General features: G+C 51.9%; 1 protein-coding gene across 1 annotated transcript in view; it reads left to right on the forward strand.

The window, feature by feature from the left end:
- Nucleotides 1–25,117, forward strand: part of CDH23 (cadherin related 23) — a 435,990-nt gene that overhangs the window by 249,986 nt on the left and 160,887 nt on the right. Inside the window, exons 12-14 of the mRNA XM_055535177.1 lie at nucleotides 1,186–1,191; nucleotides 3,045–3,194; nucleotides 3,673–3,831. Of these exons, the coding sequence (XP_055391152.1) occupies nucleotides 1,186–1,191; nucleotides 3,045–3,194; nucleotides 3,673–3,831 (315 nt within the window). The remainder of the gene's footprint in view (nucleotides 1–1,185; nucleotides 1,192–3,044; nucleotides 3,195–3,672; nucleotides 3,832–25,117) is intronic.

Here is a 25,117-nt window from a genome sequence, read left to right on the forward strand (position 1 = left end):
TGGCTGAAATGCCAGTACGTGCCCCTCTACACCCAGGAGCTGCATTTGGGGGACGCCCACGCCAGGCCCCAACTCTGCTTCCCTTGGTCTGGAAGGCACCCGGGCCTGGGCACCGGGCTCTTCTTATCCTCACTCTGCTGCCCACCTCTGTGAGTTCCGTTTCTTCTGGAGGCGTTCCGAAGCTCCAGTGCTCCTTCACGTCCATCATGTGGCCCATGGGAAGAAGCTCACACAGGGTAATGGGTGAGGAAAGGCTGCTGAAACCCCTGGCGTCTGAGCACCTGCGGTGAGGCCTGCCTGCTCTGCTGTGGCTTTGCACTGCCCCAGGGATGGGCAGCGCCTCGGCTCCCGCGTCCCGCCAGGACTACAGAGGGTTGTTCTTCGGTCATTCCGGCAGAGAGTTCACTGGTGTGCAGTGAACGTGTGCCGTGTGGCTGTTGTTCGTATTGTCAGCTCTTTGTACAATTGTGACTCAAGCTTCACAACGTGGTTTTAAGTGGAAGCACGCTACTGTGTGTGTGGAAGAGGCAAGCCAGAGATCACAGTGCTTATATATGCATGGATTTCCTGGGGAAAGATACTAAAGATCGGGGTGTGGTCGTCTCTGGGGAAGACTCTCCAGTGGTGGGGACAGTGGGGAAAGTGCGTCTGTCCTGTGCCCTTTACACTTTTGAACTGTGTGAAGGCTTCCCACGTCTGTTATGCTGTGGACATTTTCTGTGTTAGAAAGATTAAAACATGACCATGCTTGGGATCGTTTTGTTCTGTCCAGGCTCCTGGGAGTAGGACAGAGGGGCATGGCCCCTCTTCTCCCAGCCTCGCTCTCGGTGAGGAGGGAGGGAGCTCAGGTAGACAGTAGCCCAGCCCCCTCCCAACTTTGTGCCAGCTTCCTCTGTGTCCCCCCTCCCCGGGTGTGGGGCTGCACAGACCTCCCCACACCCCAGCACCTGAGTGCACGCCCCCCACACACCCATCCCTCCTTGGCACCCCCAGAGGCCATGGCCCATCAGTTGCAGAGGGGGCCATTCCTCTGGAGCAAGTGTGCTCCCGGGGTCCATCTCGGCCCCTCTCCCTTACCCTGACCTCGGACCTCACCCCGTTCTCTCTGATTCCTTCCTCCTCTCGGTACCTTTCCGGCTTCTTCTCTGTCTCCATACCCTTTGACTGACCGACTCCCTCTGATAGAACCTGGTAAGTGAGCCTGGGAAGGGCAGAGGCTGGGAGGCATGGTGGGCAGGGGGGCGGGGTGTTGCTCCACCTGCTGCGGGAACAGTTGAGAAAACCCCACCCTCTCGGGGCCAAGGTCCATGGGAGGAAGAGGTATCGATGTCAGCTGCTCCGAGCTGTCGCAGTCTGCTGGCTTTGGCTATTAGTGCCCCTTCGGGCATTTAATTGGTCCCCTTCGGGCATTTAATTGGTCCCCTCCATCTGACGGATAGATTCTACGCCAGGGAGTCTAGGCAACTCCACAGCCCTACAGGGCCAGAGGAGCATTGCCCGCACAATTTGCAGGATCCCTTCTGTCTGGGGGGCCCTGGAAGGCCCGCTGCTTGCCTGGACCCCAAAATTGGCAGTGCCTTTATTTCACCAGTTTGTAGTTGTAAGTAGAAAAAACTCAAGAGACCTAGGGGCAAATGTTAAAATGTATTCATTGTGCAAATGTATCTGAGCACCTAAGGGACAGCTCTGGGGGCATCAGGCTTCGCGGAAGGGTCCTTTCTATCCTTGCTGGGACCGTCCTTCCCTCTCTGGCTGTGTAAAGGCTTCCAGGTTGCCTGGATGCCCCTCTCAGCAGAAACAAGTTCTGGAAGGAAGCCCCTCGACAGACATATCCCTGGGCAGCCCAGAAAAGGGGTGTGCCTCCCTGCCAGCCCCCAGTTGCTCAGAGGGGCTGTGCTGGACACTGGGCGGGGGAGGGTCATGCAGGCTGAGGAGGAGGAGGCGTCCTTCTGGTGCTGAGAGCCTAGCTCAGGAACCCATTGGGCTTCTCCTCACAAGTGGAGAGGGGCTCTTGACTACTTCCAAACCACAGGCCCCCTGCTGAGGTTTGAGGTGGGGGGTGCTACTCTGGGGGTTAGTTCCCCCCATGCAGGAGCCTGGATCACTTTCAGAGGAAGCCAGTCCCTGGGGTCAGTAAGCCCTGTCTCCCGCCTTCAGTAGTGGCTCCTCCCACTGATCTGGGCGTGGGTAGCATGGAGATATCACACGTCTGGTGTGAGGACGAGCCAGGGGGCGTCTGAGGGCTCCCTGGGCTCTGGCCCTGATTGGAGTGATCAGAAACACCTGACCAAAAAAATTAAAAAAAAAAAAAAAAGAAACACCTGACCTAGCGTGAGGCCTCCTTGCATGAAAGCATGGCCTCTGGCTGCTGGGTTCTGGCAGAACCAGTGAAGGGCACGGCAACTCTGCACTATTTGGGATCCTGTGTCCTCCCGGCCACCATGGCTGGCCACAGAGAGGGGAATACAGGGGTTCACTTTGCCACTCGGCCATCTGGGTGGTTCCTACTCCACATGTAAGGAAGGCAGTATTCCCCCTGATTGACACAATCCAGAGAGGGGATGTAGGAAAAGCAGTTGCCAGCTGCAGCCCTCATGCCCTCTCTGGTCCAAGCTGACCCTGAATGCTTACTTGCTTCATCCCCCTCCACTCCCTTCTGGCCCTCTTCCTTTTCTTTCCACCATCTCCCTGCTGGGTCTTGCAGATACTTCTCCCAGTTAGTGTCACTGGAACAGAAGAGGGAGTGGGAGATGGAAAATGAATCAAACCACCCAAAAGATAGATGGTGGGCATCTGATGGGCTGATAAAGGCAAAAAGAATTGGAGGAAATTTCCAGAAGGCCTGGACATGGGCAGGAGGGCCAGGGAGCCAAGCCAGAATTACACAGGGGAAGCCAGACCACTTTGGGGTGGGGAGTTGACAAGTCCTACTCTGGTCCCAGCACCTCATCTGCCTCCCCTGCCCCTGCTGCCCTGCTCCTCCAGCCACGCTCCGGGCCTTGGCTTCCCACGCTCTGACTGGTTTCTTCTCTCTTCTGACCCAGGGCCTGAACAGCATGTTCGAGGTGTACCTGGTGGGGAATAACTCCCACCACTTCATCATCTCCCCGACGTCTGTCCAAGGGAAGGCAGACATTCGCATCCGAGTGGCAATCCCCCTGGACTATGAGACTGTGGACCGCTACGACTTTGATGTAAGTCCTCTCACCTCTCCTTGGCTGGGAGGGGGATTTCAGGGGAGGCCGGGGCAACACCGTCCCCTTAAATGTCCCCTACTACCTCTCCCCATTCTTCCCTGTGGGTCTGACCTAAAGAAGCCCACCGAGCTGTGGCAGGGGCTGGCCTGGGCCTCCCCTTTTCAAGGAGGATGAGGAAATGTCCAAGCATTGAGTGGAATTTTATTAGGTCCCATCACAGTCTCAGAAGCCCATCAAGAGCCTCTGCTGCCCAGCCTCAGCCAGTCCAGCCCCTGTTAGCCCCTGCCTCCCCAGCAGATTCTGTGGCCACCCTGGCCCTGTGCACTGATGGAGGGATTCCCAGGAGTACACATCTGGGATGGTCAGTGACTCAGGTGCTCTGGGTTGGGATGGGTGGAGGCCCCAGGGGAACTTATGGGAACGAGGGCTCCAGGAGCATACAAGTGCTCACTGGTTCCTTGGTCTGCATACCCAGCTCTTTGCCAATGAGAGTGTGCCTGACCATGTGGGCTATGCCAAGGTGAAGATCACCCTCATCAATGAGAATGACAACCGGCCCATCTTCAGCCAGCCACTGTACAATGTCAGCTTGTATGAGAATGTCACCGTGGGGACCTCAGTGCTAACAGTCCTGGTGAGTCCTCTCTCCCTTGCAGGGCAACTGAGCTCTGGGGTCAACCATCAGGAGGCGTCCAAAGAGATTTTGCCCAAGGAGTGTGGGCAGTTAGGGGAGAGGGGGAGGGGGTACCCCCCAAGCCCTCAGAGGTTGTGGTGTTGGTGTATTAGAGCATCTGGTTTCTTTATGATGAGGCTTCCTTGGCCAGGGAAGCAATGTGGAAAAGGCACCCACCTGGGAAAAGATGAAGTTGGGCTCAGGGTTAGTTTTCTGCCTTGTCCCTGAGAGATGATGAGCTTGAGTGGGCCAGGAGCCCTAGACCTACCTTCTAATGGGGACAGGTGCCAGCCATCTCTCAGGAAGGCAGTCCTGTCTCTCTGAGCGTGGGCACCACAGAAGGATGGGCTCCTGGACCTCCCCAGCTGTTTTGCTGGGACCTTGACAGGGGACCTTCCCGGTATCCATTTGTATCAGTCAGGACTCGTAGTCACAAGGGATAGAAACCTTTAACTGGCTCAAACAAAAAAAAAAAAGGATTGGCTCTTGTAACTCGAGAGTGTATGTGATTTCAGGCATGGCTGTATCCAGGCTCTAGGTTGAGCAGGAATCTGACTTCAGCGCTGGACTCTGCTTCTTTGTATTGGCAGAGAGGCACACCAGCACCCCTAGGCTCACTTCTCACCAGTTTATCAACCCCAGTAGGGGAAAAGAAATGTTCTTTTTCAATAGTTCCAGCAAAACTCCCAGAGCTAATTCTCATTGACCCAGCTTACTGCTGCTGCTTAGTCGCTTCAGTCGTGTCCGACTCTGTGCAACCCCATAGACGGCAGCCCACCAGGCTCCCCCGTCCCTGGGATTCTGGGCCACCATAATTCTGATATACCAGAGATGGGTTATGCTCCCCCTAGTGGAGTCAGGGCGTGGGTCAGCCCCATTCAAATTACATGGGCTGAGAATGGGACAGGGGCCATTCTACAGCAGCCTCTGTTATCAGAACAGAGAGGGTTGCTGAGCAGATCAGTGGCAGATGTGTGCTACACAGGCTCAGGGGCTTGCCCATAGTAGGTGCTCAATAAAACTTAGAGAGTTTAATCTGCTGCTGCCCCTCCCTGCCCACTGAGGCCCCCAAAATTCTTGCCCTTCTCACTGCATTCTCACTCCAGGCACAGACATTGCCTGTCGATCCCAGACCCCCTACTCCAAAGTGTGTTTACTCTACAGACAGATGGTATGAAACTGTTTTCAGCCCCCAGGTCCTTCCCATCTGACAGTTATTAATTTTTCAAGCAGATGTTTAGCTAGGCAGGCCGTCAGACATAAACAGTAAGTCTGCTGCGGCTGTTTTCTTCCCGGATGCTTCCCCAGCCCATGGCTCTGCCGGCTTTCACTGAGTTGCTCCTTGCAATCAGTCACCTGGTGCTTGAGGCCCCATGGGCCCTCCTGCAGCCTCTAAAGGCCCCAGAGAGAGCAAGGCCAGGGCCTCTGGCCTTCTGGACCCGAAGAAATCCTCTTCATCCCCTCAGCCACCTTCCAATGTCAGGGTGAAGGACACCCAAGCAGCCTGTCTCTCACGGGGCCTGCGGCCATATGGATATACTGTATGGCAAGGAGAATGAACAAATTGTAGCCACACTGAACATGGATATATCTCACAAAAATATAATACTGCAGTGGGGGAAGCTCTACATGAAAGAATACTTTTTGTATGATTCTCTAAGTGTAAAATAGATCTGTAAGATCTAAATAGATCTAAAATAGATCTGTAAAATAGATCTCTAAGTGCAAAATGGATCTGTAGAAAAAGGGATCAGCAGAGTGGTCATATGGGGCAGTTCTGATGTCATAGGATGTTCAGGGGAAAGTTCTGATGTCATAGAATGTTTTGATTCTTCATCTGGGTGCTGTCACATGGGGTGTGCTCTTTGAAAATTCATAAGACTACACCTATGACTTGTGTACTTTTCTGCATATTATACTTCAATGAAAAGCTTATACAAAAATTCAGATATAAGGCCCAGGCTTGGCAGGTGACGAGGGATCCCTTCCTGTCACTCTTGCTGGAGAAGAAGGGTCTTGCTTTGCAGTCCGCATCTCCCGTGGCCCTGGCGAGGGTTGAGGGGGCCTAGGGGGCAGGGGTGGGGTGTGAGGTGTAGGGTGGCACACTTCTGGCTGATGCGCAGCTGCGGGTGCCAAGGACTATGTGTGAAGCCCGGTTCCATCCAGGGTTGGCACTGGAGAGTAGGTTCTCACACTGGGTGTCCTCAGGCACTGGAGCAGTTCCTGGGCCTGCACGGACCCCCTGCCCACTGCCTATGACCCCTTTTCCAGCCCCTCTGGATGTTTAGCAGATGTGTTCAGCCTCTGTGGCTGCCTGAGGGTCCCCACTCAGGACTGGCTCATCTGGGCTGCCTCTAGTTCCTGAGTGTGCCTGTCAAGCCCTTCGCACCTTCCTGTCACAACCAGCCCCAGCCCCGGGGTCTGTGGAATTGTGCAGCTGTGAGGGGGTCGTTTCACCCCGCGATAAGCTCTAGCAGCAGGACTCTGTCTGAAGGAGCTCAGGTCCCAGAGTGAAACCATGGGCCCTGCCTTCACTGCGTACTCCTCTACCCATATCACCTCTAAGAGCCTTCATTTCCCATCTGCAAAATGGGCATGATTCCCCCCACCAAGGCTGCCATCAGTGGGTGTGAATGACAGGCGTGAAAGCGTGACCCTGGTGACCCCCACTCACTGTCATCCCCCATCTCCCCCCAAGGTACTTCCAGAGCGTCTAGCAGGTGGCAAGTTCCGTGGTCACACCCGCCACACCCACTGCCCTGGCTTCTCCCACCCTGCCCTTCTGCCCTTGGATCCAGTGTCAGCCCAGTCTCTCCACCGGCTTTGCTCCAGGAGGGGCTGAAGTTACAGCCACCTGCTCAGAGACTGTGAAATTCCTTCTCCTTGACCTTTTCTGGGATGTTATTAAAATGTTTCTTGGGCAGCTATGTCAGGGAAAAAAAAAAAAAAAAAAACGATGAAGAAAGGGAAAATGTTTTAATTTGCACTGAAGGCCAGGGCAGAGCCTGCTGCAAGGGACCTCTCTGACCCTCACTGCAGCAGGCATCCCAGCTGGGATGGCATCTCTTCTTACCTCCCTGCTCCCTGAACCTCCCTCACCCCAGGTTTTGAGACCCTTACAGCCCCCAGCTCTAGAAAAAATGAGCTGCTACTGGTGGAGGGGAAAGGGCAGGAATGTAGCAGTCACAGGCTTGACCTTGAGCCCCACTCTGAAGGGTGACCACAGAGGGGAAGGCTGTGTAGGGGCACACTCACCGCCTGTGTTTGCTTGTGGGCGTGTGTGTGCATGTGCACACACATGTCCTTGTGTCTGTGTCTTTATTTGTGTTTGCAACTACATGCACTCAGATACGTGTATATAGCTCATGTGTGTACGGTGCTGCTGGCTCCCCATCCTCTGGGTGGTGTGGTTTCTTCTCTCATATCCCCAGCCTGCTCTGATTCTCACCTTCCAATCCCGGAGCCTGCTCTGAGTCTCACCTTCCAATCCCGGAGCCTGCTCTGATTCTCACCTTCCAATCCCGCCTCCTGACCTAATAATAATAGGACTTGAGTAGAAAGACTGTGGGGTTTCTACCTAGGATTCTTTGGGCTTCGGGCAGCCCTGTAGCCTTGCTGATGGGTACTTGGGTGCTGGTGGGGTATGTGGGTGCTGCTGGACAGTAAGAGAGAAATCTGAACATGCACGGAACAAATGTTTTCGGAATCCCTACTACTGTGTCAGGCACATGGCCCTGAGGATGCAATGGTGATGTGAGTCTTGCCCTCATGAAGTTTATAGTCTCTTGGGAAGGCCTGATGTTAGTACTGAGAAGTGAATCTTTACATTAAGCATTACTGGCTGTGTGGAGAGATCAGGGGGCTGTGAAAACCTGTAACAAGGCACCTGACCTTGACTGGGCCCTGGGAAGGCTTCCCTGAGGACGTAGCAATTGAGTAGGCATTGACAGGTCAGCAAACGGAAGGAAGCACATTGGAGAAAAAGGGAGTAGCATGTGCAAAGGCCCTGAGGCTAGAATGCAGTGAGGGGTGTGTGACATATAAGGAGGTGGAGTGCTGCTCCTCTGAGGTGGGCGTGGGGGGGGGCGTTCAGCAGTCTGTCTTCCTCCTGAGTTGTACCTACTCCAGACGCAGCCACTGGGCTGCTTTTCTGATAGTGGAGAAGTCTCGTGTTCACCCATTCACATTCTCTTACTCCTTCCATCCTGGTGGCCTGTGGCCGGCATTTAGGAAACAGCTGGCAGAAAGGAACCAGTCTGGCCTCCTGTAGTATGGAGCTCGTGTCCCCAGATTTACTAGCTCCGTGTCCCCAGGGCAATGAGAAGAGGACCCTGAGGAGGAGCAGCAGCCGGAAGGGCAGGTCTCATTTCACTTTCTTCCCTGCTCCGGGAATAGGCAGTGCTCAGCAGAGACGGGCAGAGGATGGACTGTTGGACAAGACAGGATTCTTCCCTGGGCAGGAAACAATGCAAGAAGGAGAGGTGCATAAGGGCCCTGATGGGGCAGGTGCGGGGCCCAGAACCAGCTCAGTCTGCTACCCAGGGGTGGAGTGCCAAATGCTCCTGGCTCCTCTTCCAGCCCACCCCTGGGAGGCTGGTACCGTCTCAGGCAGGTCCTTGAATCCTGTTCTGTTGTGGACCAGTCACTCCTTCTCTGGGATGTGGTGAAGAAAGTCGGCCTGCCTGTATTGCCTAGGTTGCTGGGAGGCTTCAGCAGAGTGGGATGGATGAAATAGTTAAGGGTTTACAGACCTAAATTGTGGTTCTTACTGTCACTGGCCTTAAAGGGCCCCGTCTGGGCGCCCTTCAGCCTGTGTGTAAGCCCACCTCTGCCAAGATGGGCCTGTTTCCTCCCTGCCACCTGGAGAGGTACCCTGACAGGATCCTACCTGGGAGTGTTGTGACGGTTCGGTAGAATGGTGGGTGAAGATGCTCGGCGCCGAGCCTGGCCAGGAACACTCAGAAAATGTCAGCAAGTCATGCTGGCCTCCTGGCTGAGCTGATGGCACCAGGACTCAGAGTCAAGGCTCTGCCCCCAGAGAAGCCATGTGACCTGGGCATGTCCCTGAGCCCCTGGGGCCCCAGTGTGCTCGTTATAAAGCAAGATGGTGGGGCCAGTGCTGCTTCAGGGCCTCCTGGTGCCATGAGGCTTAATTCCAGCTCACTGAGCCTGAGAGGAAGGGTTGATTTTTGCTGTCCAGTTTCACCCCTGGCAACATAGACCTGTTCCTGTCCTTCGGGGGTCCCTCACCCACCCACTGTTCTCTAGAGCTCCCTTGCCTGTCCCTCCCTTGCCTCCCTCTCAGCCCCCATCTGGAAGTTTGGTGATGATTCCAAGGTGGTCACTTCCCCACTCCTGGAGCTCACCAGTTTTTCCTTGTCATCCAGCCTGGCTTCCTTCCCCAGCAGCACCAACAGAGGCAGCCCTGCTGCTGTGGGCCCCTTCTCCTCCTCCCCTGCCCATAGTGAGCACCACTGACACCAAAGGGGAAAGGGGATGTGACGTCACTGCCCCAGGCGGACCCTGGTAAAGGCCAGCCTCGGTCCTGGAAGAATTGAAATGCAGTGTGCCTCTTCCATCAGCCTCTTCCCTAGCTCTGTGATACCTGCAGGCTCAGGGCACACCCCCTCCCATGTTACTAAATCCAAGGAATTTACCATGGGCCTCACCCCGGGTGCTGAGAACTCGATGGCCCTGCAAGGTGGTCTGGAAAGGCCAGTCGCCTGCCTAGGCTTAAGTGATGCTCCCTGGTCCCCCTGGCCCCTCGCAGAAGGACTTGCTACTCTGCACGTGGGGGAGATGCCTCCCAGCTGCATCAGTACCTTCAGGAGGGAACCTTAGGAGCAAAACCTGGAAACCAGAGAGACCCAGGTTGAAATCGTGCCCCCACCTTGCCATCTCTGTGACCCTAGACAGATGCCTGGCTGTGTCCAATCTCCAGTCCCCAGAATTTGCCGTGGGGATGATAGAAGTAGTATCTGTCCCAGGATGAAAAGAGGTCCATTTGGATCGCTTACCCCCAGAAAGCTTGAGTGGCTGGCAGCTGTAACATCTAGGACTGTTATTTGTATTTTTATCCACCATAGAATTTGGGGCTCAGTGGAGCTTCAGAGAACACTGAGGAATCACTGCCGTGAATCACTTGCCATGCTTAAACCTGGGTCCTGGGTACTCGATCCTTGGCTCCGACTCCGCTGGACAGTGGGTCCTCTCAGTGGACACGCTGGCTAGTTCTTGCCTTTGTCCAACCCTGGACTCTGGCACTCAGACCGCAGCGTCAGGTAACAGAAGACAGAGGTTAAATGAGGATGCAGGAGGGCTGAGACTCAGAGGAGCCCACAGCAGGTGAGACAGGAGGATGGGCTCCTGGGGAGTGCAGACTGGGCATTCGCTCGGGAAGCTGGAATTAGGAGAGCCCCACCCTAGGTTTGATGCTCGGCTGTCAGCATCTGGAAATTGTTCCGTTCTGAACAGGGGGCCTTGTGTTTTCATTTTGCATTGGGAAATTATGCAGGTCATGTAGCCTGTCCTGGCTACGGGAACTCCACAGCTCTGGGCCCAGAGGAGCTCCGTGGTGGTCCGCTGTTTCTGTCTGCTCCCACGTTCCAGCAGCACTGCCTCAGTAATCACTTGCCATGCGCCGTGCTCCAAGCAGGGGCCCACCAAGCTTGTTTCGGTTCCAAGGGCTGAGTAAGAAACCGTCCCACATTTGGCTGCAAAAAGCAGTGACTGTTTTCCTACTTTCGTGGATTGGGTGGGTCAGGAATGTGGACAGGGCAGCAGGGGAACCCTTCTCTGCCCCTCCAGGTCTGGGGGTGACTCCCCTCTCTTTCCAGTGCCTGGGCTGCTCTGGCTGAAGTACTGGCTCAACTGGACACTGTGTCCCGAGCTCCTGGCTGTGGTCTCTCCACGTGGCCCAGGCCTCTCAGACACGGTCTGTAGCGGGAGCCTCCCAGAAGAGGCCTCCAGGGAATGAGTGTCTCAAGAGAATCGGGCGGAAGCCGCGTGGCTTTTTGTGACCTGGCCTAGAGGTCAGCCCACATCGTTTCTGCTGAATGTTGTTGGTTATAGTAAGTCACCAAGGCAGGTTCACACAAACAGAGGAGCTATAGTCCCTCCCCAGCCGTCAGTGGGAAGAATGTCGTAGAATTTGCACAAGCGAAGGTGCCTTAGACCCCCTCGGAGCTCACTCCAAGTCAGCACCCCTTTCCTGAAATACTGCACATGAGCCTGGGGCCCAGAGAGAGCCAGTTCCCCCTCCTCCTCCAGAAAGGAAGGAAGGAAGGTAGGTAGGTCGCTCAGTCCTACCTGATTCTTTGGGACCCCATGGCCTGTAGCCCACCAGGCTCCTCTGTCCATGGGGATTCTCCAGGCAAGAATACTGGAGTGGGTTGCCATGCCCTCCTCCAGTGGATCTTCCTGGCCCAGGGATTGAACCCAGGTCTCCCACATTGCAGGCCAGTTCTTTACCACCTGAGCCTCCAGGAAAGGGAAGCCCTGCGCAAACACAAGCAGAAGAGCACAAATAGGAACCCTTCCAATATCGTCTTCAGCCTGGAAGAGCTCTCCACCAACAGGGGAAGGGAGAGAAAAGAGAGTAACCCCTGGTACTCCCTGGCTCATAAAGTTCCAGCGCTCTAGGCCTGGGTCAGCATTCAAGGCCCCCACACCCCAGCCCTGAGCCGCTTTCCAACCCTTGGCCCCACTACATCCCTCACACCCCTTCTCTCCTCCTGCGCAGAGTCTCTAGCCTCCCTGCATATCCCTGCAGGTCCTCACACGGCTCCTGACCTGGCTTTCCCTCCCTCCTGTCTGAGACCATCAAAAGCCTGCCAACCCTAAGAGGCAGCTCTTCTAACGGCAGCCTCCCCACAAGAAGCCGTGTCCCTCTGTGATGGGCACAGGCCCACCTCCCCCGAGGCCCTCCCCCTCCTCACCAGCTCCCTGCGTGCCTTGCGCCTGCACCTCGCTCTCCCTGGCTGTTCTCACCATTTCTGTGGGGCAACAGGGTTAATGTCCTCTCCTGCCCACTCCACAGAGAACTCCCTGAAGGCAGGTTCTCTCTGTCCGGGTGCCCCCCTGCCTGGGGTGTGTGGCACAGAGTAGGTTGGACTCCCGTGGTCTGGAGTGTCTAGGGCAGCTTCCTCGAAAGAGGAATGGAGGCAGCAGTCTCATGAGGGAAACTGAGGCAGGGAAAGGGTAGATTATACACCCACGTTCACCCAACAAGTCAGGGGCAGAGGTGTCTGTCTGAATCCAAAGCCTTGTAACTTCTGTTTCACTACTTGTGCCAGGCTCCCAAACACCCGCTCTGGCGATAGGCACTGGGGGAACACTGCTGGACAGGGAGCCCCGAGGCCTGGGCTCTTAGACCCCGACTTGTCCTGTGACCCTGTGCCAGTCTCATTCCTTCTCTGGGCCTTGGCTTCCTGCTCACTCCAAGGAGGGGGTAAACTGGATGCCCTCTGATTATCCCTCCTAGATCAGGCAGGGTCTGGGGTGCAGGCCGCAGCCCAGGAACAAAGGCAGGGGTCCAGGGGGTGCAATGGCCACCAGATTCGAGGGTTGCTTAGGCCTCCTTCTCCTAATCAGGGCATGTGATTACAAGGTCAAGGCTGAAATGTGCCCCGCCCTTCAGCCTCCCCCTGCAGACAGGTCTGCTCCAGCTGACCTTGCTGCCTGGGCTGCAGCTGATGGTGCTGGGTGCACCGTGAGCCCGTTTCTCCCCTGCAGAAGCCTCCCCACCGCCCCCTCTAGAGCAGAACTCTGCTCTCTCTGGGGGAAAAGGGACCTCTACTATACTCCTTCACACCCCCAGATGCATCCACCATACTCTTTCATTCAATGACTGTTGATCAGTGGCCTGAAATGACAGCAATGAACGAGACAGACCAGCCTCCCTGTATGTGCAGGGGCGAGAGAATAAGGAAATCCAGAGTGTGTCAGAGAGGGACACATGCCATGGGGGAGGGTATAGCCGGGGGCAGCAAGTGGGGAGTCCCAGCTGTGGCATTGTTACCTGTTGCACCAGGTGGTCAAGGAAGATGGGTCCCTCACAGAAGGTGACAATGGATGGAGCTCTGAAGGATGGCAGGGGGAGTCTGAGTTGAGAATTCTGCAAAGAGCTGCCCTAGGCTGAGGGAGCCACAGGTGAGAGTCTTGAGACAAGAGCCTGGTGTAGGTGAATACTCCGTGAGGAGGGAAGACCAGAGGAGGTCAGGAGGTCACCCTAGGATGGGTGACTGTGCTGAAGGGGAGCCAGATGAATCACAGAGGCTGGTGTGTGGAGCGCAGGCCAGCAGGAGAGGGAGTCTCCCAGGGTGCAAGTGGGGTGACCAGGTGAGAGAAGACAGCTCCAACAACCCAGGTGGCAGTGGAAATGGGGAGAGGTGGAAGATTCGGGAGCCCTTCCTCCATGCTCCCTTCTCTCTCAGTCCCTGCTCAGGTCTGGACAGAGGCCCCGCCATGCTCTTCCCCAGACCCAGCAAGGCACGCCCATCTTCATCCCACCTGACTGCCAGATGCCACCTTCACGAACACTGAAATGGACAGACAGCCCTGGCCTGGAGTTCTGCCTCAGTTTCTCACCAGCAGGTTGGCTTCGGGCAGGTTACTTACTGTCGTTGAGTTTGGGTTTCCTCCTCTTTGAAACAGGGAAAATAATTCCCGTCTCAGGAATGTTGTAGGATGATGCGTGGAAAGGTGCCTATGCATAACGAGTTGTTGGTACCAGCCTCTGCTGCAGGCCAGGCGTCCCGGGTTATCCGTGCCCCTCTAGGATAGTTGGCCTCTCCCTGTTTCTGATAGCAGTGTTTCAGGTCGATTCTATCATTGCATAGAGTTGGTGACAGAAATTGGCAACATGAATTATCAGCAAGTCTGGGCGATAACACCACCCAAAGGTTAGACCTCATCCAAGTTCCTTAGCAAAACCCAACAGAGGTGAGCAGGTCAACACAGGAAAGAGCAGCGGCAGGACTTCCTGGCAGCTGGGTCCCCTCAGCTGCCCTTCCCCTTCTTCCTGTGCCCCCACCTCTGCACTGTCTCCCCATCTCCTCCTGACACCCCCTCATGGCAGGCATCTTAATTGATCTCATTGTTCTCCAGTCCCTAGAGACCTGAGACTCCAGCTGTGCTTAAACAGAACAAAATCTCTTCCAATTTCCCCACCGTTTAAAAGAAAATTGAATTCTTTATCTGCAGCCTGGGGAGGGGAAGAGAGGTTAGACACACACAGGCACACATAAATAGTAGTCACTCTAGTCCGGCTCCCAAGCTGTCCTGGAAGGCCTTCATAGGCACACCATCCCCCATTCGGGGCGGGGGTGTCTAAACTGTACTTCTGGGCCCCTTTAATCGGCTCTTCGTTCATCTCCAGTCAGCAGGGCCAGGCGCTGGGAGGAAGCTGAGCTGGTTGATGGTGATTGACGGCTCCAAGTTCCTCTGTCAGGCCTCAATGCTCCTCTGGATGTGTTTATCTCTTTAATCTAAATATCAATCCGTGAAACCCGGAATGGGATGGAATGAGAGGTAGGACAGGCGCTAAGGAGAGAGAGAGAGAACACAGCTGGCTGCCCACTGCCACCCTGGGCTTCCGGAAGGAGCCTTGACAGGGCTTGTGGTTGGAGGCCAGGGGCTGCTGCTTTTGACTGCCTAGAGCCTGGGTCCGGATGGAGAGCCAGGGCTCCCCCAGCTCAGCCCTTAAGTGGATTGTCCCAGACCTTGTTCAAGGTCCAGCAGTTTCCTGCCATTTAGTCGCTCGACTGCTTGATTTTTGGCAAATTGATCTAAAGCCTCGTTTTCCATCAGGCCTCTCACACCTCTCTCACTGGTACCTCCAGAATTCCCATCCTTGACAGGAACAGCTCTGTCTGCTGCTGACCTTTGCCCCTTTGTCCAAAAAAAAAAAAAAAAAAGGACGCTATTGTTCATCATCACAGACCTGGTGAGCCCATGCTGTAAGCTTAGTGTATAAATGGCAAGTACTTTACAGCATGCTATGTACCTCTTCCTGGACCCATTGTCCAGAAGAAAGAAACGGAGGCCCAGAGAGGTTTAGTAACCTGTCCAGGGTCAGCCAGCAGAGCAAGTGACCAAGCCAGGATTCATACCTGGATCTGCCCGATTCCAAAGCCCTGGGGTCTACCCCCCACTTGCTGCTTGTCACTATGAGGTGTCCATTCCCATGCTGAGCTCCAGCCTATTGTTGGAATCAGCTGTTTCCAGAGTCCAGAGAGATGAGCCCAGCCTGCCCTCCAGAAGCTGGAGCTACGTCATCACTGGGTGACCTTGTGCAGGTCCCTGCTCCCAGGGTCTTGGTGTCCTCTTCTGTAAAATTAAGGGATTCTGCTGGATGCCCGAAGGCTGGCTGTCCCGACAACATGTGACCGCCTGCCCGACACTCCCCTCCTACATCAGGAACTGTGACTCCCTTCCCTCTGCTCCTGTCAGACCCCCTGCAGTAGGGTTGCTGCCGATTGCTCCTCTCAGGCAGTTTCTCAGAAGACACCAGAGCAAAGAAGATGGAATGGACCCCACGAGTGAGGGGATAGTGGGCAGCTGTAAGTGCAGCCGGGGCCGGAATGAGTTCATCAGCGCAGTAAAGCAAATGTCTGACAAAGTCCACCTGTATTGGGTGGGTCAGGAGCCCTGGAACCGGTCAGCAGGAGAGGGGCACAGGCCTGAAAGCTGACCCTGGAAGCAGGAGGCAGAAAGGCTGCGGGAGCAGGGAGGGGGCCCGCAGAGGTTTAGGGTTCTGTTGAGCTGAGCTTGTGTGTCTGGAGTAGCCTAATCTTACTGCATCATCCTTGTTGGGGGGAAGACAGCTACAGTTCCTTTCACCTTGCTTCTGGAGTGGCTCAACGTCCCGTACGCCCATTGGCTTGCTTAATGTTTTTTAAACTTTTTTTTTTTAATCATGATCCATAATAAAAATTACATTTAACTTCATAACCCAGAAGACACACTCACACACATCCATGTGTAGGACATAGCAATACTTCCCTACTAAGTATGATAATACACCCTAGTTCTTTCTGTTTTATTCTACTAGATTTCATTTTTTTAATGAGAACTTTTAAGATCTACTGTCTTAGCAACTTTCAAATATACAGTTAAGTATCATTAACGATAGTCACCATACTCTACATACATACTCCGAACTTATTTTATAATGTTTGTACCTTTTGACCTCCTTTATTCATTTCACCCATCTCCATCCCAGCCTTTGGCAACCAGCAATGTGTTCTCTGTAGCTGTGAGCCGGGTTTGGTGGTGGTGGTTGTTTAAATTCTACTTACAAGTAACAGTATATAGTATTTGTCTTTCTATGTCTGATTTATTCCAGTTAGCTTTCTGCCCTCAAGGAGGTTCATCCATATTGTCAACAATGGCAAAATTTCCATCTTTTTATGGCTGAATAATATTCCACTGCATGTATACATCTTCTTTATTCATTCTCTCGGAAAAGGCAATGGCAACCCACTCCGGTACTCTTGCCTGGAAGGTCCTATGAACGGAGGAGCCTGGTGGGCTGCAGTCCATGGGGTCACTAGAGTCGGACACGACTGAGTGACTTCACTTTGACTTTCCACTTTCATGCATTGGAGAAGGAAATGGCAACCCACTCCAGTGTTCTTGCCTGGAGAATCCCAGGGACGGGGGAGCCTGGTGGGCTGCCATCTCTGGGGTTGCACAGAGTCGGACACGACTGAAGCGACTTAGCGTTCATTCTCTCTCAATGAACACTTAGTTTGTTTCTGTATCTTGGTTATTGTTTAAAAAAAAGTTGATGTCAGCATGGGAGTTCAGATATCTTTTCAAATTAGTGTTTCCTTTTCTTCAGGTAAATATCCAGAACTAGAATTGCTGAATCGTTTGGTAGCTCTATTTTTAATTTTTTTGAGGAATCTCCATACTGTTTTCCACAGTGGCTGCACCAGTTTCTCTTCCCAGCAGCAGTGCACACGGGTTCTCTACCCACCATCTCATCAGCACTTGTTATTTGTTCTCTTTGAGATGGTAGTTATTCTAATGGGTATGAAGTGATAGCTCTCCGTGGTTTGATTTTCATTTCCCTGATGATGAGTGATGTTGAGTACCTCTTCAAGTACCTGTTGGCCATCTGCACATCATCATTGGAAAAACTCCTATTCGGATCCTCTGCCCATTTTTTAATCAGATTGTTTGGGTTTTTGCTAGTCAGCTGTATGCATTCCATAGGTGTGGATGTGACCCCCTTACCAGATATGTGATTTGCAAATATATTCTCCCATTCAGTAGGTTATCTTTTTATTTTGTTGGTTTCTTTTGAAGTTTGGAAGCTTTTTAATTTGATGTAGTCCCACTTGTTTATTTTTTTAGTTTGTTACTTTTGCTTTAAGCATCAAATCCAGAAAAAAATCATCACTAAGACTAATGTCAAGGAGCTCCCCACCTGTGTTTTCTTTTCAGGTTTTATGGTTTGAGGTCTTATATTTACATCTTTCTTCCATTTTGAGTTAATTTTTAAAAACTTTTATTGGAGTATAGTTAGTCTACAATGTTGTGTTAGTTTCAGGTATATAGCTGAGTGATTCAGTTACACATATACATGCATTAATTCTTTCTCAGATTCTTTTTGGCTGCACTGGACCGTGTGCTGCGTGCGGGCTTTCTCTGGTTGCAGTGCACAGGGGCTGCTCTTTGTTGCAGCACATGGGCTCTTCATTGTGGTGGCTCCTCTTGTTGTGGAGCACAGGCTCCAGGGCGCGTGGGCTTCAGCAGTTGCAGCTCACAGGCTCTAGAGCAAGGCCTCAGTAGTTGTCGGACACGGGCTTAGTTGCTGCACAGCACGTTGAATCTTCCTGGACCAGGGATTGAACCTGTGCCCCCTGCATTAGCAGGCAGATTTTTATCCACTGTACCACCAGGGAAGTCCAAGATTTTTTTTTTCTTATATAGATTATCAGAATATTGAATAGAATTCCCTGTGCTATACAGTAGGTACTTGTTGGTTATCTACTTTATATATAGTAGTGTATGTACGTTAATCCCAAACTCCTGATTAATCCCTTCCCACCACATTTCCCCTTTGGTAACCATAAATTTGTTTTCAATATCTGTAAGTCTGTTTCTGTTTTGTAAACAAGTTCATTTGTATCATTTTTTAGACTCTCCATATGAGTGATAGCCTATGATATGTGGCTTTCTCTGTCAGACTTACTTCACTTAGTATGAAAAGCTCTAGGTCCGTCCATGTGGCTTCAAATGGCATGTTGTTCTTTTCTGTGACTGAGTAATAGTCCACTGTATATATGTACCACATCTTCTTTAACCATTTCCCTGTCGAGGGATGTTTAGATTGCTTCCGTGTCTTGACTATAGTGAATAGCGCTGCAGTGAACACTGGGGTGCCTGTGTATCCTTTCAAACTACGAGTTTCTCTGGATGTATGCAGTGGGATTGCTGGATCATATGATAGTTCTGTGTCTACTTTTAAAGAAATATCCATACTATTCTTCATAGTGCTTGTATCAGTTTGCTCCTGCTGCTAAGTCACTTCAGTCGTGTCCGACTCTGTGCGACCCCAGAGACAGCAGCCCACCAGGCTCCTCTGCCCCTGGGATTCTCCAGGCAAGAACACCGGAGTGGGTTGCCATTTCCTTCTCCAAATGTATCAGTTTACATTCCCACTAATAGCATAGGAGGTTTCTCTTTTCTCCACACCCTCTCCAGTATTTATTTGTAGACTTTCTGATGATGGCCATTCTGACTGGTATGAGGTGATACCTCATTGTGGTTTTGATTTGCATTTCTCTGATCATTAGTGATGTTGATCATCTTTTCATGCTCTTTTTGGCCATCTGTATGTCATTTTTGGAGAAATGTCCATTTAGATGTGCCCATTGTCTGGGTTTGTTTGTTTTTTTTGGTATAGAGCTGCATATATTTTGTTTATATTGTTGGAGATTTATCCTTTGTCAGTTGCTTCATGTGCAAATATTGTCTCCCATTATGTGGATTATATTTTTGTTTGGCTTATGGTTTCATTTACTGTGCAGAAGCTTTCAAGTTTAACTAGGACCCATTTGTTTATTTTTGTTTTTATTTTCATTATTCTAAGAGATGGTTCAAAGAAGATACTTCTGTGATTTATGTCAGAGTGTTCTGCTTCTGTTTTGCTCTAAGGGTTTTATAGTGTCTAATCTTATATTTAGGTCTTTGATCCATTTTGAGTTTATTTCTGTGTATGGTGTTAAGGAATGTTCTTTTACGTGTAGCTGTCCAGGTTTCCCAGCAACATTTATTGAATAGATTGTCTTTTATCCATTTTGTTGTCTTCTCTCCTTTATCACAGATTAATTGACCATAGGTGCATGGGTTTATTTCTGGGCTTTCTGTCCTGTTCTGTTGATCTGTCTTCCTGGCTTTGTGCCAGTACCATACTCTCTTGATTACTGTAGCTTTGTAGTATAGTCTGAAGTCAGGGAGCCTGATTCCTCCAGCTTTGTTTTTCTTTTTCAGGATTGCTTTGGCTATTTGGAGCCTTTTGTGTCTCCATACAATGTTTAAAATTTTTGTTGTAGTTCTATTTTTAAAAAATGCCATTGGTAATTTGTAGATAGCCTTGGATAGTCAAAATTGATTCTCCAAATCCAAGACTGTGGTATATCTTTCCATCTGTGTACGTCATCTTCAGTTTTTTTCATCAGCATCTCACAATTTTTAGAGTACAGGTCTTTTGCTTCTTTAGATAGGTTTGTTCCTAAGTATTTTATTCATTTTGATGTGATAGTAAATAAGATTGTTTCCTTAATTTTTCTTACTGATCTTTCATTGTTAGTGTATAGGAATGTAACTGATTCCTCTGTATTAATTTTGTATCCTGCAGTTTTACCAAATCCATTGATGAGCTCTAGTAGTTTTCTGGTAGCATCTTTAGGATTTTCTCTATATAGTATCTTGTCATCTGCAGAATACGACAGTTTTATTTCTTTTCCAGTTTGGATTCCTTTTTATTTCTTCTTGTTCTCTGATTGCTGTGGCTAGGACTTCCAAACCTATGTTGAATAAATGTGACAAAGTGGACATCCTTGTCTTTTTCCTGATCTTTGAGGAAGTGCTTTCAGCTTTTCACCTGCGAGTACGATGTTAGCTGTGAGTTTGCTATATATGGCCTTTATTATGTTGAGATAGGTTCCCTCTCTGCCCACTTTCTAGAAAATTTATATCATAAATGAGTGTTGAATTTTATCAAAAGCTTTTTCTGCATCTATTGAGATGGTCATAAGGTTTTTATTATTCAGTTTTTTAAAGTGGTGTATTACACTATTTGATTTGCAGATATTGAAAAGTCCTAGTATCCATGGGAGAATTCCCAGTTGATCATGATGCATGATCCTTTAAACTTATTGTTGAATTCTTTTTGCTAGTGTTTTGTTGAAGATTTTTGCGTCTCTGTTCATCAATGTTATTGGCCTGTTATTTTCTTTTTTTGGTATCTTTTTCTGATCTTGGGATCAGGGTGATGGTTGCCTCATATAATTGAGTATGGGAGTGGTCCTTCCTCTGAAAGTTTTTGGAAGAGTTTCAGGAGGATAGGTGTTAACTCTAATTTAGTTGTGTGAATGTGCGTATCTGCAAAAGGAGGTGGGAAATGTACTATTTCAGCCAGGTAGTGTTGTGCCACCTAAAAAGCCTGGTTCACTTGAGAAAGGTGGCGTGGGTGTTTAAGTCTCGGCCAGATAACCTCTGTGTGGCCTCAGTTTTCTCTCCTGGAAAATGACCATGACGATAGTTCCTTATGGATTTGTTGTGGGGGGTCGGTGAGATAATGTAAACTTTGTGCAACGCCTGGCACAGAGTGCATGCTAAACAGATGACAGGCACTAACGCTAAGTGCCTGGTACCAAACGAAGCAGCTTCTGTGTGTTATCTCATTGAATCGCCACGACAACCTGGTGAGGCAGAAGTTAGTGTCCTTACTTTATCGATGAGAGCACTGAGGTTCAGAGTAGTTAACCGCTTGCTAGAGGACACACCTGTGGAACAGGCAGAGCTGAGGGTGAGCCCTTGTCTCTAGGACGCCAAGTCCATTCATTCCCTTCACTGTGAGGCACCACAGCCTTCCCTTAGAGACCGAACCCCTCCAAGGCTCACCTGGTGAAACTATGGGGCTGAGAGGTGTGACAGAATGGAAACTGGGCTGGCCGATGTCCAGGCTGAACCCAAGGCCCAGAGCTCCCTCTCTCCAGCCAGGATACCCAACGAAGGAGAAACAGGACCAGGATCAAAAATCCCTTTAGGCTCCCATTGTCATAAGACCTGCAGCCTTGAATTCAGAAGGTCAATGATTCAGTTTGCTGAAGGACCCTACGAAAACCCGTTTTCTCCATGAGCCTCAGTTTCTCTATCTGCGAAATGAAGAACAGAAGCTGTTGAATCCTCTGCCTGTTCTGAGGCATTTTTAGAGCAGCGTGGCTAGACTGTTCTGAACTCCTCAGGAAGCAAGTCTGTATAAATGAAATGCGCTGCTCTCTTGTTGGCTCGTTTCTCAGTCTTAGGTAGAGCATTCTAACTACTTGTGGGATGGGCAGAGGAGTGAGGAAACCCAAATGTCTATGGATGGGGGCTGCTTCTCAGGCACGAATGCGCCCAGCACACCCCCCGCTCCAAGCCCACACTGATACACACAGTCTGGCTGTCTCACCACCAAGCCCTGGGCTGGACTGGCTCAGGTGCGAGAGGAGCTGGGACTGCAGCCCTCTGCTGGGCTCATGATCACGGGTGATTTATAGTTCCTGCGTCAGACTTTGACCTTAATTTCTTCTGTCGTTGTGGGGCTGTAAAATTCATTAGGGACCTGTAGGCGGAGTGATGGAGATGTCAGGTGGGCAATCGTGTGAGTATTTAATCTATCAGATGTGTGACTTGCCATTTAGGGAGACAACAGGAGGATGTGGAATCAATGCGGTTCATTAGTGAGACACACGTGCTGGCCCAGTCAGAGCCCACCAATGGCAGCAGGCATGGGAGCTGGGCCACCCAGCTCCAGGTCACCTTGAGTGGGAATGTGTCCTGGCACGAGTCCCACCCAGGTCCCTCTCCCCACCTTCCCACTAGGCCTGGAACCGCCTGTTGCATCCCATGGGAGCAGGCAAGGAGAGGAGGGAGGGGGTCGGACTCCAGGCAAGGATTGAGTGGTGAGATCTAGCAGTGAGGGGAGGCTTTCCCAACCACAGCTTGGCTGCATCCCCAGGGGGTTGATTGGACTGTCTTTTCCTCCTCCTCCCATCTCCTCTGCACATCAGGCCCCACTTGACTGAGCCTCAGCCACAATGTCTGTCTCCATATTTCTCTGGCACTCTCCCCTTCTCATCCTCTACCACATAATCCCATCTTGATAACTGGCCTCGAGTCCCTTCTGATTGTGAGCATCACGTTCACCCCCAGTCACCCTCCCATATCCCTGGGAAAATGACTTTCTGCATTCCAGTCTTCTTTGTTTGAAGGGGTCTGATGTGATTTTTTTTTTTTTAAAAGGCACTCGGTTGAGTCTTCCTCAAGCCCAAGGGCATAAAGAAATGGACAGCATTGTAGAAGAGTTAGTGGAATTTCTTTGCTCTTTGATTTCCGTGTGCAAGTGTCAGACAGATTGAAGGTTCGAGTCCCACCTCTCAGTGACCAACTGCAGGACCCTGAGCTGAGTAGCAGCTGTCCCTGAGCCGTGGCCACTGTGAGTACCAAGAGGACTGGGCGCATACTGTCGGACACACCATGGGTGCCCAGCATCCAGCCTGAGGCTCGTGTCTGAGGCCTGGCTCCCCAGAAGCCGACTCTGAGACAGGGACATGAAGACAGGCAGTTTACTTGGGAGGTGACCCCAGAAAACTCAGATGGGAGTAGGAAGTGAGACGAGATCACTCAAGATGGCACCGTGAAGTTTGTTTCCACAGGGGGCTCCTAGAGTGCCATCCGCTGGGAAATCAGTGGGAAGGTTGTGCCTGAGCTATCCCAGCTCAAGACAAGAAGGCTAGGATATGGGTCCAATGAGTCCTAGCCCCATTTGAGTGGGGGCAGCTTCTGGGGAATGTGGCCACCCCATCATTCCAACTGCTCCCTTGAGAAGAAAGTCCACAGGACAGGAGAGGCACAGGCGCTTCCCCTAAAGCAGCCCCCGGTGCCCGGAGGTGGGCACAGGGGGTCGTGTGTGGTGCCGGAAGCTTCTGCTGCAGCTGAGCACTTTCCCTACAATAAGGGTAGAATTAGTACTTATCTCACAGAGTAGGAGTGGAAATGAAATGTGCTAATATTTGTAGATTTCTTGGAATAAATCCTAGAGCCCAGTAAGGACTAAGCAAGAGTGTGCTGCTGTTTCTGTTTTTGCAGTCATATCAGCTGGAATTGCTTCACCTGTAAAATGGGACTGTGGCCCCATCTCGCTGGTCGCTTTAAGGACTAGGGCCAAATCATACCACGTTTCTCACAGCTCTGCCAGGCCCAGAGCTGATACTCCGCAGGGCAGTGATAGCAGTTATCCCCCTGCCTCCATGGGGCCCCCCAGACCAACATGGCATCTCCCAGCAGGAGGCCCGGGGACCACCAGGCAGCGTCAGGCATGAGGCGCAGGCAGCCGTGGCCACCCTGACAGCCCTTGACATCCCGTAATTGCTTTCCTGTGACGACTTCTTTAAGCACAGAGCCTCTGGCCAGAGCAATTTGCTCCCCATCAGTTTTTATTTCCAGGTTTTGAAATAGAAATAAGGAAGGGGTGGAGGAGCCCAAGAACAACACCATGTCTTCATTAACAAGCAAGCTGAGGACCCCAGGCCTTAAGTGCGCTTGTCAGCCCATTCTTAGCTGTCATTCCTCCTCCCCCTGCTGCAGATGGACACAGCAATAGGCGGGGCTTGGGTCTGGTCCCTGCTGGAGCTCCCCCTCCCACAGGGCTCAGGGCCACTCCCCTCCTCCTCCACCAGCCCGCTGCAGGCAGAAGGGCCGGGCTGAGAGAGGGCTCAGCAGGAGCAGGTCTGCTGAGGGCCAGAAAGAGTGAATAGTTAGAACTGTGCATGGAACGATGAACACTGGCTCCACTTGGACAGCAGGTTCGTATGCACCAGGCACGGGTCTCCCCACACCAATCCCATGAGGCAGCTACTGTCATTAGCCCCATTTTACAGATGAGAAACTGAGGATCAGAGTGGATGTGACCATGGTTGTTGGCAAATAGGCCAGGAAAGGAAGTCAGAGGCCACAGAGGCTGGCCCACATCAGGCCTCAGGGATGCCACAAGCAGTTGGGACTGTCTTCAGTGCCCTGGGAGTCTTCTAAGCTGGAGAATGGTGTCCCATGTGGCCAGATGCTCCGTCTAGGCTCTGGTGGAGGATGGGCTGCTAGCATCAGAGGAGAAGCAGGTGGACGATCAGGAGGCTCTGCAGCATGTGGGCCGAGAAGCCAGGGTCTTCCTCAGAGTCCCACAGCTGATGTTTGGGCAGAAGCTGGACCAGACCCCAGATCTCGCCCTCCCCTTTTGGAGGGATTTTCACGACCCTGCACAGAGCCACAGGTCCTTTTGAGGGCCTTGGTGCCAGCCCTCCAGGGAGAAGGACATTTCTCACCCTCCAGCAGGCAGAGCAGAGGGGCTCTACCCACGTCCCACTGGCTGTTGACTCCCGTAGGGAAGGTGGACTGAGACATCCTGAGGCCTTCTCTGCGCTCAGTACTAGGACCGCAGGTAGTGCAGCGTGGGCATGTGCCATGGATTGGTGGCCATCCACCCCAGGTCCACCACCCACCGGGTCCCCATGCTTTCCTAACTGCCCTCCCACTCGGCGACTCAGCTGATCATGGGCTCTGAGCCTCTGTCCCCAGCCTTTGTCCTAAAGCCTCCTCACACTCAGAAGGCCGAGAGCAGACCCCGGGGACTTTCCTGAATGTATCTTTCTTCCCATGGCCCACAGCCTCCCTGGGCTCTCTCCTGCACCCTCTCACTCACTCCCTGGTCTCACTGCCCACCCAGAGCACTCACCTTCTTACTCTACATGAAGTCCAGTGGGAGGCCTTTCCTTACTGTCATTTCTTTACTGCTGTCATTTCTTCTCCTCCCAGGAGTGTGGCACCCCACCCCCAGGCCAAGAACCCCCAGGAAGGTACTCACAGCAACAACTTCCAGCCAGACCTCATTTGCCCACCCCTCACCATGCCCTCACCCGTGAGCCCTGGCTTCCTTCTTGGATCAGATAGCTTCCTTCTGAGATGACGACAGAAA

Source organism: Bubalus kerabau, chromosome 1 (assembly GCF_029407905.1).
Source record: "Bubalus kerabau isolate K-KA32 ecotype Philippines breed swamp buffalo chromosome 1, PCC_UOA_SB_1v2, whole genome shotgun sequence".
In the NCBI taxonomy this organism is placed as follows: Eukaryota; Metazoa; Chordata; class Mammalia; order Artiodactyla; family Bovidae; genus Bubalus; species Bubalus kerabau.